The 16342-nt window shown below is 49.2% G+C and overlaps 2 protein-coding genes across 6 annotated transcripts in view; one reads left to right on the plus strand and one right to left on the minus strand.

The window, feature by feature from the left end:
• The window catches only part of MPPE1 (metallophosphoesterase 1), a 25136-nt gene extending 20074 nt beyond the window's left edge, over positions 1-5062 (plus strand). For all 4 annotated transcript variants that reach the window (XM_015563587.1, XM_006763265.2, XM_015563589.1 and 1 more), the window contains 6 exons: positions 337-411; positions 2030-2138; positions 2282-2347; positions 2436-2558; positions 3125-3265; positions 4298-5062. In XM_015563587.1, the coding sequence (XP_015419073.1) occupies positions 337-411; positions 2030-2138; positions 2282-2347; positions 2436-2558; positions 3125-3265; positions 4298-4480 (697 nt within the window). In that variant the 3' untranslated portion in view covers positions 4481-5062. The remainder of the gene's footprint in view (positions 1-336; positions 412-2029; positions 2139-2281; positions 2348-2435; positions 2559-3124; positions 3266-4297) is intronic.
• A 1611-nt stretch (positions 5063-6673) lies between these two features.
• GNAL (guanine nucleotide binding protein (G protein), alpha activating activity polypeptide, olfactory type) overlaps positions 6674-16342 on the minus strand; it is a 72018-nt gene continuing 62349 nt past the window's right edge. For both annotated transcript variants that reach the window (XM_006763267.2, XM_006763266.2), the window contains exons 7-13: positions 15297-15351; positions 13735-13808; positions 13161-13219; positions 12708-12828; positions 10450-10580; positions 7885-7952; positions 6674-7518 (exon numbers count right to left, since the gene is read on the minus strand). In XM_006763267.2, the coding sequence (XP_006763330.1) occupies positions 7372-7518; positions 7885-7952; positions 10450-10580; positions 12708-12828; positions 13161-13219; positions 13735-13808; positions 15297-15351 (655 nt within the window). In that variant the 3' untranslated portion in view covers positions 6674-7371. The remainder of the gene's footprint in view (positions 7519-7884; positions 7953-10449; positions 10581-12707; positions 12829-13160; positions 13220-13734; positions 13809-15296; positions 15352-16342) is intronic.

Here is a 16342-nt window from a genome sequence, read left to right on the forward strand (position 1 = left end):
GCTTTGGTTGCTTTGCTCAGAAAGCCCAGGGGCAAAAGTAGTCCTTCTCTTAAATTTAAAAAAAAAAAAAGGAAAGAAAAGGAATTAGCCCTGGCCGGTGCTTAGTGGTTAGAACAACAGCCCTCGGACTGGAGGGTCCTGGGTTCAATTCCCAGTCAGGGCATGTACCTAGGTTGCCAGTTGGATCCCTGGTCAGGGCCCATATGGGAGGCAACTGATTGATATTTTTCTCTCACGTGGATGTTTCTCTCTCTCTCTCTAAAAATCAATGAACATATTCTAAAAAGCTTAAAATGGCTTGTTCTGAAAAATGTTTCTTTTTACAATTGAATGTAGGATGAACAGATACAGAATAAAACGATTTGAGAAAGTTTTCAACCCTGAAAGGCTATTTTCATGGAAAGGAATTAAGTGAGTATTTGTGAATTCTTATGTCCTTTAGTCCTTGGGAACTTAATTTTTCAAAGGTGACTGCCATGCTGGGTCAGACCCATGGTCTGTTGGGCCTGGTTTGCAGTCTCTGATGAAGGTGCCTCATATCCTCGTTGATGGTCCCCATCGGAGTCACCACCTAGTTTTCCCTGACAATCCAGTGAATTGGTTAGTCTATGACTTTGCCTGGCTACTGAGAGAATTTTATTCTTTCTGTCAGCACCATCTGTGGATGATAGAAATTTCACCAGTCCACTTTGTAAAGAAGTATTTTTTATTTGTTCAGAATTTACTTATTTCCTTTGTAAAGGATGTTCCTGTAGTTATGGTGTCCTAGGATTTGACGGCCAGTGTGCTGGCTGTGCTCTGTAGCTCTGGGCCTATCCCCCACTCCCCTCAGCCTTGAGTTTTAGATCATAGCTTCCTAACCCTTTGTCTGACCATCAGCACCAGCTCCTCCTCCACAGGGCAATCCCTTGACCCTTCCTGGTCTCTGTGTGTTTGAACACAGTGGACCTGATGGATGGTACATGCACATTATTCTAGCTGCGGACTAGTGGGAAGAGAAAAGGCGGGAGAGGAAGTTTTCCTTGCTTTGACCACATCCTTCCCGTGGCATCCAGGACTCTGTTGGCTTTGGCCAGAGCAGCTCAGGGGCCCATCAAATGATCTGATCTGTGTGCAGCCCCCAGGGACCAGGGGTCAGTGGGCTCTCCACAGATGCCCTGGTTCCCTCCCTTTGCCTGGAGGGCAGAGTCTAGTAGCTTCCTTTCCTGAGTCAGAATGGAGACTCGACACAGAGTTTTTTTCTCCCTGAGCCTAGAGTTCAAGAAGTTTTCATTAAATACCCCGATCATATTTCAGGTCATTTGATCAGTCAGCTCCTCATCGCTAAAATTCTTTACATTTCAAGCAAGCTTTACGACAGGTAGCTTCTTCATGCACAGTTGCTATGTGTGTAGGAAATAAAAACAAATTTAATGGGAGTTTATAGAGAACAGAACTAAAGTGGTTGCCAAGGAGAACCGTAGTTGACTTGGTGTGGGATTATCCATACCAGTCAACTCTAACCAGCACCCCAGCCCCGCACCCCAGCCCTGCCTGTTTGCTGAGTACATGGACATCACCGAACATTGCCCATAATTCACGTTAGGTAATAACAACGCCTAACATTCACCTTCCAGCGGCAGGCCCTATTCTGTTGTATTCTTTCATTTAATTCTCACAACAAGCCGATGGCGTGGGTGGACTATTCATATCCCCGTTTGGCAGGTAAGGCACCAGGAGGCTAAGCACCTTGCCCAGGGAACATGCTGAGCTTAGTGGTATCTGTCCTAGAGCTCCTGCACGCTTGCATTTCTCCTAAGTTCCGGGTGACAGATCCTTTCACCACGTCCTGGACTCCACTCCCCGTAATGCCATTTTGTTTTCTTAATATCGACTCCCGCTTAAACACACAGACTAGTCGAGTTGAGATTTAAAGCTGCTCTGGGAGTTCCTTCGTCCTGTGGCGGCCTCGCTCCATTTCCTGGGGATAATGCTGCAGGAAGACAGTCCCCGGGAGCCCCTGACTCTCCGCTTGCTCCTTCTGCCTCAGCTTTGTGATGGTCAACAGTGTGGCCCTGGAAGGGGATGGCTGCAGCATTTGCTCTGAAGCGGAGGCTGAGCTCATGGACATTTCTCACAGGCTGAACTGCTCCCGAGAGGTAGGAGAGGACCTGAGGGGCACGGGTGCCTTCAGTGCTGGGTGTCCTGCGGGCACGGCGAGTGGGTCTCAGCCCCCTCTCCCCTTCCTGCCATGCACCCGACACTGGGCTTGCCAGGTCACTGACTGATTTCTGACCGGCAGGAGCAGCGCCCTGGCCAGTGTGGGGAGGGGCTGCCGCTGCCGGCCTCGGCCCCTGTCCTCCTGCAGGTGAGGTGGGGAGGCACCGCCCCGGGTGCTGGGCAGGGCCACGCAGGGTCCGTGAAGCCACGCTGACGCCTCTCTCAATCCCGGGCAGCATTTCCCGCTTTACCGGCCAAGCGACGCCAACTGTTCCGGGGAGGACTCCGCGCCCCCGGAAGAGAAAGGCATCCCCTTTAAGGAGCGATATGACGTGCTTTCTCAGGAGGCCTCACAAAAGGTTGGGCAGCTCGCCAGGCTCTCACAGGAGGACAGATGACCATTGTAGTTTCGAGGAGGGACGGAGGGACGGAGGGAGGGTTCTGTCGGTATTTTAGATTTTTATGTCATTGTTTTGTTCCTCCCACCCCACCCCCAGTAAATCCACTTCTGTTTGCTAATATCCAGTTAATGACAGTCTCAGCTATTCTGTATTCAGAAATTTCCCACCAACTTAAATGTATTTGGAAATGTAAATGGAACTTAAGAGTTAACTTTTAGGGACTTAAAATGCTCTTTCTTAACTGTATATTTATATAATGTTATTGATAAAAGCACATCAACATATTTATGAGATAAATGTATTAAATATTTATACAAACAGTGACATCGGAGAGGAGAAGAACAGATTCTCTCTAGGAGCCTGAACTTACTTTGAATAGAATCTGAACAAACCCAAGGATTTTAAGGGAAAATCGGAGCAGTCCCACGAAGCGGGGATTTCGGATCTAACTTAATGGGGTCAGCAGGGGGGCCCGGCGGGGCTCTGGGCCAGCGCTAACCGCCTGTGCTGTCCCCTGTGCGCAGCTGCTGTGGTGGCTCCGGCCGCGCCTGATCCTGAGCGGCCACACGCACAGCGGCTGTGAGGTGCTCCACGGGGCCGGGGTCCCCGAGCTCAGCGTGCCGTCTTTCAGTTGGAGGAACAGAAACAACCCCAGTTTCATCATGGTAACGTGAACATTTATTGTCGTCTCAAAGCTCTCATAAGTATTTAAATCAACACAGTAATCAACTATCGACTGCTGCAATCTGTAAAGATATACAAAAACCATACAGAAACGTCCCCACCCCACATGCACACTTAGCTGGATGCACTGCCCCCTGTCTGACCCCTGCCTGCCATTATTCCCCCCGAGGGGCAGCGGGAGGAGCCGCTTGCAGGGTGGTTGACCCTTCAGGGACGGCAGTGTCCTCGGTATGAGACTCTCTGTGTTGACTTTTTTAAGGGAACAGGGTCCTTACTTCATTCGCTGTGTGCAGCTTCCTTGTCTTATTTTCCGAACGGGCCCAGGTGCTCTGGCACAAAAATGCTGCCGCTCTCACACGTCGATGAACACGGTAAGCGCCCAGTCAGTCGCCGGTGACTGACACTATCCTTCCCATCCAGGAGACAGAACTGCCTGGGCGCTTAACGTGTGGAGGTGGTTTCAATCAGTGACCACCTGATGTTGCAGCTCCATTCTTTTGGCCCCGGGTTGCCGCATCCAGTGCCTAATGCTTTTATGCCGGGGACTGACTTGTACTTCATGAAAAGATGGGGAAAACCTCATGTTGTCAAATTCAAAGTCGTAAAGGAAAACATTCCCCACTGTCACCCCACATAGCAAATATGTCTACAAAAAAAAAAGAGAGCAAGAAAGCCACTGAGATGCCTCTGACACATGTCTATCTAGGCGACAGATCGCTCACTTTAGCATCGAGAGGCATGAGAAACGGCCTCGCACTCCCGTTCCTCGATGACCGCTACTCTAAGTCTCTGGGCCTCTCTGAGTATCTCTCGGGTGGCGGAGGAATCCCCGACTTCCTTCTCACCACCGCTTGTGGAGGCTGTAGATGTGCCTCCTTAAGTCCCAGGTCGGGAGGGCTGCTCCCTGCCTCACCTAAGTCAGCCAGGGAAGCTGCTGTGTGTGTAAGAGACTGTCGTGTGGGAGCTGTGCATGGAGCGCTCACTGCAGCGTAACATTCTCGTTTCCTTTCCAGGGCAGCATGACGCCCACAGAGTATGCCCTGGCCAAGTGCTACCTTCCCTTGGAGGACACGGTTCTGATCACGTACTGTGCAGCCGCGGGGTTCCTTGTGGTCCTCATGTTGGTTCACCTTGGACTTGTAGCCTCACCTGTTCTTTTTGGTTATAAGCTGCTCAGAAAATTTAAGACAGTGTGAAGAGCAGGAGGCTTTTTGCATTTAGTCATCGACCTCAAAGCCAAAGAAACTGAACTTCAGGCAGTGCTCATGGGAGATGAGACCCAAGTAGACTGTCTTGATGCACATCACAGAAATGCTATATCATGGATGCGAATGACTGCAGAATAGTTGATTGTACTGTTCTCATGCTATGAAAACGGAACATGTACTCTACAAGTCTGTTTTCTCATTTTTTTTCAAATATATGTGGAATCAAAGATTGTATCTGTACAATGTGTAAATGCTATTTATTAACGTCATCACTTGCATGCACTGGACAGGCCTTCCTTCCCCAGGAGGGAGCCAGCAGCCCTGTGGCACACGGGGGCTTAGGTGTGCACACACCAAACACTGGGTTCGCTTCTGTCCTCCTACGACGTTGTTCTCAAAGTCCTATATAGTATAAAGCTGTACAATGAAAATAAAAGTACAGATGACACGAGGAGGAATATACTGTCTACACAGACTTTTTAAAATCAGGGTAATTTTCTCTCTAGCAGACTGAGTTGTTAAATTGGAACTTAATGCCTGTCAGTGATGAAAATAAATTTGAAAAATGGATGAGGGAGTGTTTTTTTTTTGTATTTAAAAATAAATATCTAGGTAATTTTAAGCCAGAGTTGTTTTTGTGTGTATTTTTTCAATCAAACTTTTAAATAGGAAGTTTAGTTACAGGAGGATTGTTGAGTAATAGTAATGCATGCAACAATATATGCCTTTATTTTTTGTGGGGGGGTTTTTCTGTTCAGTTTTCATGTTTTACGTTGAAAGTGCAATGGAAACTGAAAATAAGTTCTGCTTTCGATGTCTCAGTTCAACTGAGAGTTTTATCAAACAGTTAAGGCTGAGAGGGGAGCAGGAACTCGGTGATAATGAAATAAAATGTTTGTTGCATTGATTGTCTATAAAGTAGTCATCCTTTCATGTTAAACTAGTAGTATTTAACATTGGATAAGTTTATAAAGGATTATAAAAATGCTAATTATATTATAGAGTAGACTTTAAAATACCAACAAATACTAGAAGACTAAAAAGGGAATGAATGAAGTGATGTAGGCTAGGCTGTCACTTCTCTGGGTTTGTACTGTTGAACTACAACTTTGGACACCATTACAGAGTATCTCTGACCTACGGACACTACCCTCGAAGCTGTGGCTGCGGCCAGAATAGAAAACGTCTCTGCTACAGCGGTTCTTGCTTTCTAGATACACTGTGCCAGAACTTTTGAGGCTGCATTTGCAGATCTTCCAAGTTTGAGAAACAGCCATATATGTTGACTTTATATTTCAAACAAAAGGTCTGTCACGTTTCTTCTTCAAGAGGCAAGTGGAAGTGCCACCCTTGGATTCCCCTAGGAAGAATCCAAGACACAAACGTTGACAGCCTCTTGTCTTCTTCCTATTTGTTTAAGCTGGAACCTGTGGTCAAGGAAGTGGCTCAAAAGCTTTGACAGTGGGAATGGTCAACCCATTTCCACGCAGGGAACATGCAAACATCCTTAAGTAGCAAAATAATCAAGGAACATACTATCTGGAGAGAAAAAACATCTTGGATCCCTGTGTTCCCTGAAGGGAGCTTGTGATGTTAGTAAGCATTATTTCTAAGATGTGGAAGATTGATGTGTATTATATATTTATATATGTGTGTGTGTGTGTGTGTGTGTGTGTGTATATATATATATATATATATATATATGTAAATTTTTAAAGTCAAGGAGTATTTTTCAAAGTCCTACCTTGATAAAATGTCCTAAATTCCACAGATACCATTCATTCCCTTCCTTAGAGAAGTGGCAGGTCACATAGACACTTAGCTGTTCAGCACAATAAAAACACATAGCTTTTACAGGTGTAGCCATAATCAAGGCACAGAGATCTACCAGGATTTTTCTTTAGTAGTTATACAAAATAATCTTACACGTTGTGGTCTGTACAGTGTAATAAACCAGCAATAAAACAACAAGAATATATGAGAGAAGACTGTTGCCCGAGCAGAGGGAAAGTCTAGAGCAGCGGTTCTCAACCTGTGGGTCGCGACCCCTTTGGGGGTCGAACGACCCTTTCACAGGAGTCGCCTAAGACCATCGGAAAACACATATATAATTACATATTGTTTTTGTGATTAATCACTATGCTTTCATTATGTTCAATTTGTAACAGTGAAATTGGGGGTCACCACAACATGAGGAACTGTATTAAAGGGTCGCGGCATTAGGAAGGTTGAGAACCACTGGTCTAGAGACTCATTTTCAGACGGGACACACTTCGCAGTAGTGAAGGTGGTAGGTTTTCTGCCTAAAAAGCAAAGGCTCAAAGTAGCTCTAATTCAAATGCCTGAGGCTAGCAGAGGCTCAAAATATGACTGAGAAAAGGTGTTCTTGCCACTCTGTGGCCTGGGGCCTCCTGAGTCTTGGGCTAATGCAGATCAGAAGCGGTGGCCACTTGTCCGCCTGCAGCTTCAGAGAGCTAGAATCGGGGAGCTGTGGCGCCCCGCATCTCACAGTCCTGCTGGGTAACTCGGGGGGAAGGGCGCTTCTCTGCCATCTCTCAAGATTTTAATCAATCATCAATCAATCAATCACTGACTAGATGACTAGAAGGGGCCCCACCTAGAGACATCTCACTGCAGTGTCACCCAGGTGAGAGCGATGGTGGGCAGTGACACAGACTGGGGGTGGGGGTGGGGGGTGGGGAATGTCACGGTCAATGAAAACAAAAGCTTTAAACCAAACCTGAGGGGAACGGAGGCAGCCAGAGGCTTGGAGGTCACGCCCGGGAGCTGGCACAGAGCAGGACAGACACTGGGCTTGGGGCTGTGGACAGGAGGGCAGCGGGGGGGAGAGGGCGCCAGGAGGCGGCCCACCCGGCGTCTCACAAGAGTTCGTACTGCTTGAGGTGCATCCTCTGGATGATGTCGCGGCAGTCGTTGAAGACCCTGCGGATGTTCTCCGTGTCCACCGCGCAGGTGAAGTGCGGGTAGCAGTAGTGCTTGCCGTCCCCGGTGGCCGTGCTGATCCTCTGCAAAAACAGGGGCGTCTGTGCTGCGGGGCCTCCTGGCCACCTGCCCAGGGGCACAGGGGACCGCGGCCCCACCCCTCCTTCTCAGAGAAGAACCTGGGCAACACTTGGATCCAAGACTCGGGGCTTGGGGTGTTGTCTGACAGGGCACACAGCTGTAGGGAGTGTCCCACTACTGAACTTGCAGCTGGAAACCAAGGAACCTTGCCTTGCTGCGGCCACGGCAGCTTAGGATTCAGCTGAGGCAGGCACACATGTGAAAGGCAGCCACCGGCTGGTTGGCTCAGTGGTGGTCAGCATTTGCAAACTGCAAAGAACAATCACACTCTAAGGGGGTAGGAAAACAGAGTTAGTAACACTGCTTACCAAAAACAGATCCCTTATAAAGAACTTGGCTCTTGTAACTTTGGGATCTTCTCCCGCATCTGGTGTCGCTGTAGAAATCACAAGTGGAATTTTATTTAAATAACGTGAAACTGAACTACAACTCCTATGAAAACTTAAAAGGAATTACAAAGTTGGACTACGATATACTCAAAGCATTAAAAGACACGTATGGCAACCTGGCCAGCGTGCTAAATGGTTAGAGCATTGGCCTGTGCACCAAAGGGTCATGGGCTTGATTCTCAGTCAAGGGCATGTACCTGGGTTGCTGGTTTGTTCCCCAGTCTGGGTCAGGGTACATGTGGGAGGCAACCAATGAATGTGTGTCTCTCACACTGATTCATTCTCTCTCTCTCTCTCTCTCTCTCTCTCTCTCTCTCTCTCTCGGTAGGGGAGTAACTTCTACTCAAATAAAATGACAGCATCTCACTGAACACTGGCCACGCCCGCAGCTGCCTTCACCGTCAGCGATCTCTGGCGGAGAGAAGGCCCCGGTCTCTAGGAGCTGGCACCAGGCCTGTGGCTGCGGCTGCAGGGGTAGATCTGCTCAGCCAGGCCACATTCCCATTCCATCAGCCTTGTTCTTAGAAAGACCCCCTCCTACTGTTCCTACCACAGACTGCAGCATCTGCAGCCCCAATTAAAATCAGTGTGGCCCGACCAGTGTGGCTCAGTGGTTGAGCATCGACCTATGAACCAGGAGGTCACAGGTTGATTCCCAGTCAGGGCACATGTGGGGTTGTGGGGCTCGATCCCCAGTGTGGGGCGTGCAGGAGGCAGCTGACCAATGATTCTCAGTCAAGGGCATGTACCTGGGTTTAGTAGTTATACAGATAATCTTACATGTTGTGGTCTGTACAGTGTAATAAACCAGAAATAAAACAAGAATATATGAGAGAAGACTGCTGCCCAATCAGAGGGAAAGTCTAGAGAATCATTTTCAGACAGGACATGATGTTTCTTTCTCTCCCTATCCCTTCCTCTCAAAAAGATCAATGAAAAAAAAAAAAATCAACATGGCACCCACTCAGATCTAGGCCCTTCCTAGCCTTTTCCCCATTCACATTCTGAGTTCATGGAACCAGTCGATAGCTCCGAGGCCCTGTGAAGTTTATTTTCCTAGACTCTAGGCTCCAAATCAGCGTGTTCTCATCACTGTCTTCCCTTCTCTGTTACGGCCACTGTGGTCTGGGGAGCTCTGCAGGCGCTGAGTCAGCCCTGACCTGGAGGCCTGCCAGGCTTGGCCAGGGAGGTGCCAGGGCAGGCCCAGTGCAGAGGGGAGGGAGGAGTGACAGGGGAGGAGCACAGTGTGACTGAGGGTGTGGGGGAGGAGTGCAGTATTGCTCAGGGGTGTGGGGAGGTGCAGCTCTATTTCCTGGACAGGTCAGTTTGTGGGAGATTAAGTCAATGTTGATAGGGATCTTACGCAGGTTTGTGACGTGTTTCAGAAGTCCAGAGGGTTTTCTGGAAAGTTGAGTGACCAGAATCAGGGAGCCTGGGAGAGGAGCTGCACGGACCAGATCCGTAGTGGAGATGAGGGTCAGGGCCAGGGCCCAAAGGAGGGGAAAGGTCCTGGGTGGTCAGGGGAGGTAAGCTCCACAGTGCTGACTGGATGGGTCAGGGAAGGGGGGGCTGGGGACTGGGGAAGTTAAGGCAGAGTCAGTTGTCAGGAGACAGGACATCAGCAACAGAGAGGGCAGCGCCAGGCGTGCTCTGAACACCCCCTGGGGCGGGGGTTAGCCATCTGAGCCCTGGGCAGCACACCCTTGGGCTGGCTGAGGTCCGTGCAAAGAGGCTGATGAATTTTCCCACCTTCTTAGCTGGAGTTGCTAGGAAAGTCCTTTTCATTCTGCTTGATCCAGTGTGGGATTCAAACATAAGAAGTGGTGTGATTCTGCTGTAAACAAACCTGTCCTCCGAGACTCTGGGGCCCCAGGGTCTGCTCAGACTGCAGAGCAGCAACTGGAAACAGCTCTGCCGGGCAGGGCCTCCTGCCTTCGCACTGGAGTCCCGTTCCCAGGAACCCCCTAATGGGGCTCACCAACGTCATAGCCAAAGTCACCCCGAGACAAGAGACGTAAACACGGGGCGGAAAGCCCGGGCTCCGGAGGGAAGGCCCTCACAGGCTCCACCTGAGTGACCTTGAACAAGTGGCTTTACCTCTTTCAGCCTCCCTGCCCACAAGAAAACAAACAATGAAAACTCCCACACAGGGCTGCTGGGAGGGTTCAGCGTGCAGGTCAATGTAAAGGGCTGACTGAGGCCCAGGTGAGGCACAATTTACCCCAGCGGATGACAGCTTCACCCCTAAACTGTCCTCTCTCCAACGGCACAGTTCAGGTGGAAATCCAACTGCAACTTTTACAAATGGAAGCCTACCCGGATGTCTGAAGCCACTCCTACCTTAGGGAGGGGCAGTCGTCAAGAGGAGTGATTTTAATTAACTGAGTGTCCGAGAGCCATCAGAACTGTTGGAACGATAGTTCTTGGGCTACTGAACAATGAAGTCTTTTCCTTGATCGGGGGAACCTGGTTCTGAAGCCTTACCATCCTCAGGAACAGTGTAATTCGCATACTCCGGGAAATAATCCTCAATTTTTGACTTCCCTGCCAAGACCTTCTCTGCCAGCATATCTTGTTTGTTCAAGAACAAGATGATAGAAATGGTCCGCAACCACCTGAAAAGGAGAAATAAATACACACGCTGTACATCCACTCTACGGAAAGCACAGCGAGCGCAGGAGGAACTCAGTGACGCGGAGAGCACTGCCGCCTTCCTGGCGGGGATCGGCCTTAGCATTGCCCGACAGGCCGATATCTCCATCCGCACTGGGTCGCCAAGAAAGACATTCTTAAAATGGTAAATAAATACGGCAGCCGACTCAGCAGTTTTAGCGCCTTCTACCTTATCTTCCCTGGGGACATACACGTACTGGTACCAAAGCTAAGGATTACTAATGTAAGAAATACACTTGGATTATTTATGGTGGGTGTAACTTACTAAGAAAGTGTCAGAAAACTAGAAGAAGTCACAGCGTTGTTAATAAGATACAGGACTCCTGAGCTAATCGCACAGAACATAGTTGCGGCTGGCTTGGTTTTCCCTGCCACCTCTGAGCAGGTCTGGGTTCTCCAGACTGGGCAGAATGTTCATCAGATCTAGGTCTAGATCCCGGCGCTGGCCAGGCCAGGCTGGGGGTGTGGTGGGGGGGCTCAGGCACCGTGGAGGTGCAGGCGGGAAAGTTCTCTGTCTCATTTCGATAGATGCTGGAAACTGGCTTCACACAAGGTCAGTGTGCACATCAGCAAAGCCTTTAGCAAGTCTACTCCTTCGAAGGAATCAAGCTGATGAGTAGCGCACAGGAATCTTACCAGGAATTAGAAACACAACCCATGCTTCTCCCACATGGAAATAGCCTTAAGGTTTCTTCCGGTTACAAAATACACAGCCCTTGCCCTGGCTGGTGTGGTTCAGCTGGTTGGACGATTCTATTCTTGGTCAGGGCACACGCCTAGGTTACAGGTTTGATTCCCAGTTGGGGTGTGTGCGAGAGGCAACTGAGGTGTTTCTCTCTCTCTCTCTCTCTCTCTCTCTCTCTCTCTCTCTCCCTTCTTCTCTCTAAAATAAAAAAATATCCTTGGGTGAGGATTAAAAAAATACATAGTCCTTGTAAAAATGAATTTTTAATTATAGAAAAATTAGTAGATAGGAAAACATAAAATGTAATTACACCCAGAGACAACTATTAGAATGTTTATGTTTTGACTTTTCATTTTTTTTTCTATCCTCACACATGTTTATCATGTTTATAAAAATAAGTTCAAGGTGTTTTTAAATCTGCCTTTTCATTTAACAACGTTGTGGTCATTTTCCCATGTGACTGTGTGTGTGTGTCTATATATCTATGATTATATCTATTTTAATGACTCTAACATTTCTGCGTATACCCAGTATTTCTTAACTCCTTCTTTCCCACTGTCTTAATAGTATAAAAATAAGAACAGCTGTTGAGCACCTTATTAGAGAAATATTGGCCTGATAACCTATTGGCCCTTTGCAGGGACAGCTTATGTTTCTGACCTCCATGGTGCGATTTCTCCCCAAATATTTCAGAAGACACTGATTTTTAGCTCCATGTGCAGAGTTTGGTGTGTGTGTGAGCCGTTCGCTCCTGTGCAGTAGTAGCACTTTCAGACACGATTGTGCTTTTGAACTGTAACTGATCGTAGGGGTCACCTAGCTATGTGGGTGCTTAAAACTGGCACTTTCTAAATTCTGAAAACCAAACCAAACCAAACCAAACCAAACCAATTTTGTGCCGTAGATAATCTTAGGCTCTCAAAACAGAGATTTAAATTTTCTTCACAGCCCTGGCTGGTTACTCAGTGGTTAAGCGTTGGCCCTTGCACCTAAGGGTTGTGGGTTCGATTCCCCATCAAAGGCACGTACCTGGGTTGCAGGTGTGATCCCCCGCCCCGCCAACCAATTGATCTCTTTCTCTCTTTCCCTTCCTCCCTCCCTCCTTCCACTCTCTCTAGAAATCAATGGGAAAAAAATGTCCTTAAGTGAGGAATAATGAATCTTCTTCACAAAGCCCTAGCAGAGCTCCATCGAGGAACGGTCCATGTTAAGTATGTCTGTCTGTGAGATGGACTAAAAAAGCTACTTCTTGCAGTTTTTGGATTTACCGGTAAGGAACGAATGGCTATGTCTGGAGAACAATAATAAAAGTGAGCTGAGTGATACTTTCAATGAAAGAAAATTTGCCATCCAGGGGTGAGACTGAACTTATTATTTTTATAACCTGTTGTTCCAGATGCTTTCGAAAAGGTCCAGGGACTCTCTCAGCCTGTTGGTGTTGTTATCTTCCCGAATCACCATGTTGTAGCTACTGCAGGCTGCCACGTAGATGATGGCGGTGACATCTGAGGGGAGAAGAGAGGAAGTTAGATGTCACTGGGGGTGATGATAAAGCACACATCCAACTGCTACCATTTGCAGGGTGACTGTCATTCCCTGACCGTGAGAAAGACTTGAACCAGCACTGTGTGTGCAACTGGTCCTTCAGCCATGTGCCCGGACAGGAGACCACCCATATTAGCAAACGGCAAATGGGAGCTGGGGATACTTAAATTCCTTACTTATGGGAATCATATTTAAGGCATTTTATAGATGATCTCATGCAAAGCTACTTAAACATAGTGGCAGGAGTGAGGGGAGAATTCATCCCCTTTTCTGGAGGGTGCATAGAAATCACCGTTAAAGCACTGGATCCATTTTCTTCTCTCGTCCCTCTGGCCTCCGACATCAAACATGCTGTGGGAGGAGAAGAGGATGATAATTACTTGGGGTGTGAGGACGAACCCTGTTCGCTGTGCTCTTCTTCACGCTGCCCGCCTGCAGCACAGCCTGTGCGACCTCGGCCTGTGTGACCTTGGCCTGCGTGGCCTCGGTAGGCTGCTCAGGCAGCCCCGGGTCTGCACCAGGGAGCCAGCCTGGGCGTCCACAGCCAGTTGTTTCTCGGGTCACAGCGCTGGCCCTGTGGTCATGGGGTGGCTTGGGCTCCTCTTCTCAGGGCGGCCTGTGCAGTGCGTTTCTGCCCGCGTTTCTGGCAGCAGTTTCTCTCCACCTGCCCCACCAATGCCTGGGGTCTTTCTCACCTTCGCAGGCCTCTCCAGACCGCACAGTCACATTTACTTCTCTGGAAGGATGGCAATCCCTTTGGCACTCTGCTGGGTCTCCTGGCCCCGGGCCCAGTAAGCCCCAGAAGGCAGCAGGGAGGGTTTCCTGCCCACAGCCCCGCAGCAGGCTGCTCCCAACAACACACTTACTGAAAGTTCACTTTGTCCACTTGGAATCGGGTCTCAAAAATCCCTGATGTCAGAACTCTGCATCTGAGAAGGTCCTGGAGCAGGAAGAGAAAAGCAGACCAAGTGACACCATTGCTCTCCTTCAGAAGGGAGGCCCGGGATGCAAGCATCACGGAGCTTTTCAAACAGTGGTTTCTTCCATTGGAAGAGCAACAGCAGTGCAGTACTCAAAACTCAGACAGAGGTGCTCTGTCTCCCTCCCGGACCCCACCCCTGAGAAAGTCACAGTTAATGCATCGGTTTGGTCTTAGAGACTTGATAGCTGTGCTTTTATTTTTTTCAGGATTTTTATTTTTAATCACTGATGAGTGTAGCCACTGACTGTTGTGCTCCTGACAACCACACCCCTCCCTTAAGGTTGTGGGCGAGATGCTGCCTGCATTCTCCCGATATAACCGAGAGCCAGCGGTTCTGGGTTTAGAGCCATTTGGGCGAGAAAGCAAAGGAAGTGCAACTGCACTCACAGATCATGGATGCTTTGGACTGGGTGCTAATAGAGTTAAGAGTTCCTCTCTTCCCCGCAGACTTCTCTGCTAAGATGAAAGATGACTGTGGCCGGGAGGGGATGAGAAAGCCATAATTTTATAAACTGACATCTCTTGTATGCTTGCCAGATGTCAGGGTATTTTTTCTGATCACAAATCCATTGTGGTGTTCATGAGGCAGACACTGCAATCTCTCCGGAAGCTGGGAGGTGGTCCTCCCCTCTCAGTCTGAAGAGAGGAGCCTCATGGGGATGCATAACTCAAGGCTGGGAACACTCCGTGGCTCTGCCAGGAAACTGAGTGCTCGCTCAGAGTCAGCCCCAGAGACAGGTGGGCTTGAGGGATGGAGAGGAGCTCAGACCTCCAGGACGTGCAGCACAGAGAAGAGAGAGCCTCCCTGAGATCCCCGGCAAGGCCCTCTGGGGGACGGGGACAGGGGATGGGGGATGCAGACAGGGGAGTGTTGCAGAGGCAGTGTGAACGGAGCCCCCTAACTTCTTTGGAGCTCACTGAGCTCTAGAGGCGTCCAGAGGGCGCTTAAGCTGAACAATTCATGGTTCTCCAAGTCTCTACGGATGCCTGAGGGTCAAAGGTTTGGGGGCCACGGAAGGTCCCTCTCTGCTACTTGCAAAGGGGTAATTTTCCCGGCTAACCCCCTGGAGAGTGTGCTGTGGTTTGTGACTCAGACCAGGGCCAGAAGCAGGATGGGCAGGGTTTATGAAGCGAGGGAGGCAAAGGTTTAGTTTTCTGTGGAGAGCTCCAAGAGGAATGGGAATTGCTTAGTCCTATTCCACAGATAACATTATTGTGATATTGGGAATGTAGAAATTTAGTACATTTCAGAGAGCTAAGTCTATGGGCCATTAACAGGGCATAGCAAACATACCACCTGTACATGCAGGGACAACATCATTTGCAAGAAGTAGTTATCTAAAGAAAATTTTCCTTAATCCATTTAAAGACAATCACTGACTAATACTGACAATTTCTTTGACCTCACGAGGTTCCAATAGGCGGCTCGGCTCTGAGTTCACGTACCTGGTCTGTGGGGGTGTAGTCCACCAGGCTGACGCTGTCGATTCTCTCCAGGAAGCTGAAACGAGAGCCAGCAGTGCTCAGAAAGGCCTCAGATTCCCTTCTCCTGGGTCGTGGGTGACACTGGGACAGCCACACCAGCACAGGACAGGGCAGCAGGAACCGAGGGAAGCTCCCATTTCCCTTCCTGCACGTGTGTCTGCCCAAGTAGCGTAGCAGTCCTGATTGACGTAGTCATGCTACCATAACTACCTTCTTCTACCTTCTTCCCTCTGCCTTCCCTCTTCCCTCTTGTCCAGTGTTGTAGGGTGGGGGGGTGAGGGACCACTCAGACATTGGGAGGGGCACAGGCTTCCTTCCAAGGCTAAGCTAGTGGAGGAAGGCCATGGTGGGATGTAAATACAAAATGGGAAGTGAGAGGTGTTCCTTTAGCGTAGTAAGTTCCTGATAAGGTCTGAAACCTTAGGAGTGTGCGTGTGTGTGTGTGTGTGTGTGTGTGTGTGCAGGTTTAATCTGGGGGCACACCTGGCGGAAGCTGTAAGATTGGTCCCAGAAGTCTGATATGAGACACAATAGGAGGCAGGGAGGAGTAGGCGGCAGGAAAGGAGATCACACTGCACCTGCAGGTGGCAGAAGACAGGTGCGCGCCCCCCGCTGCACCGCCCGCTCACCCGGCAGAGGCACCCTGTGGATCTTGTTTAAAACAGCACCCTTGTCCACCTCCATGCCAACCTGGCTTTATTTTTCTACAAAGTACTTAGCATGACCTGACATGTTTTACATTCGTTTATTGTCTGTTTCTTCCTACAAAACTCAAGCCGCCCAGAACAGGTCTTTGTCTGGCTGGCCCAGGTGTCCCCCGGCACCTCCTAAGACCTGACCCCTGATTACTTGTCTGATGAGTGACGTTTGCTCCCCCGTCCTCCTGGAGCTGGAAGAGGTAAGCGAGCAGGTGGCTGAGAGGCCCAGCCCCCAAAGGACATGGATGGTCAAGACCCAGGAGCTGGTGGGGACTGGTAGCTGGTGGTCAGAGGGCACCTGGGGAAAGA

The sequence above is a fragment of the Myotis davidii genome, unplaced genomic scaffold, assembly GCF_000327345.1.
Source record: "Myotis davidii unplaced genomic scaffold, ASM32734v1 scaffold78, whole genome shotgun sequence".
Classification (NCBI taxonomy): domain Eukaryota; kingdom Metazoa; phylum Chordata; class Mammalia; order Chiroptera; family Vespertilionidae; genus Myotis; species Myotis davidii.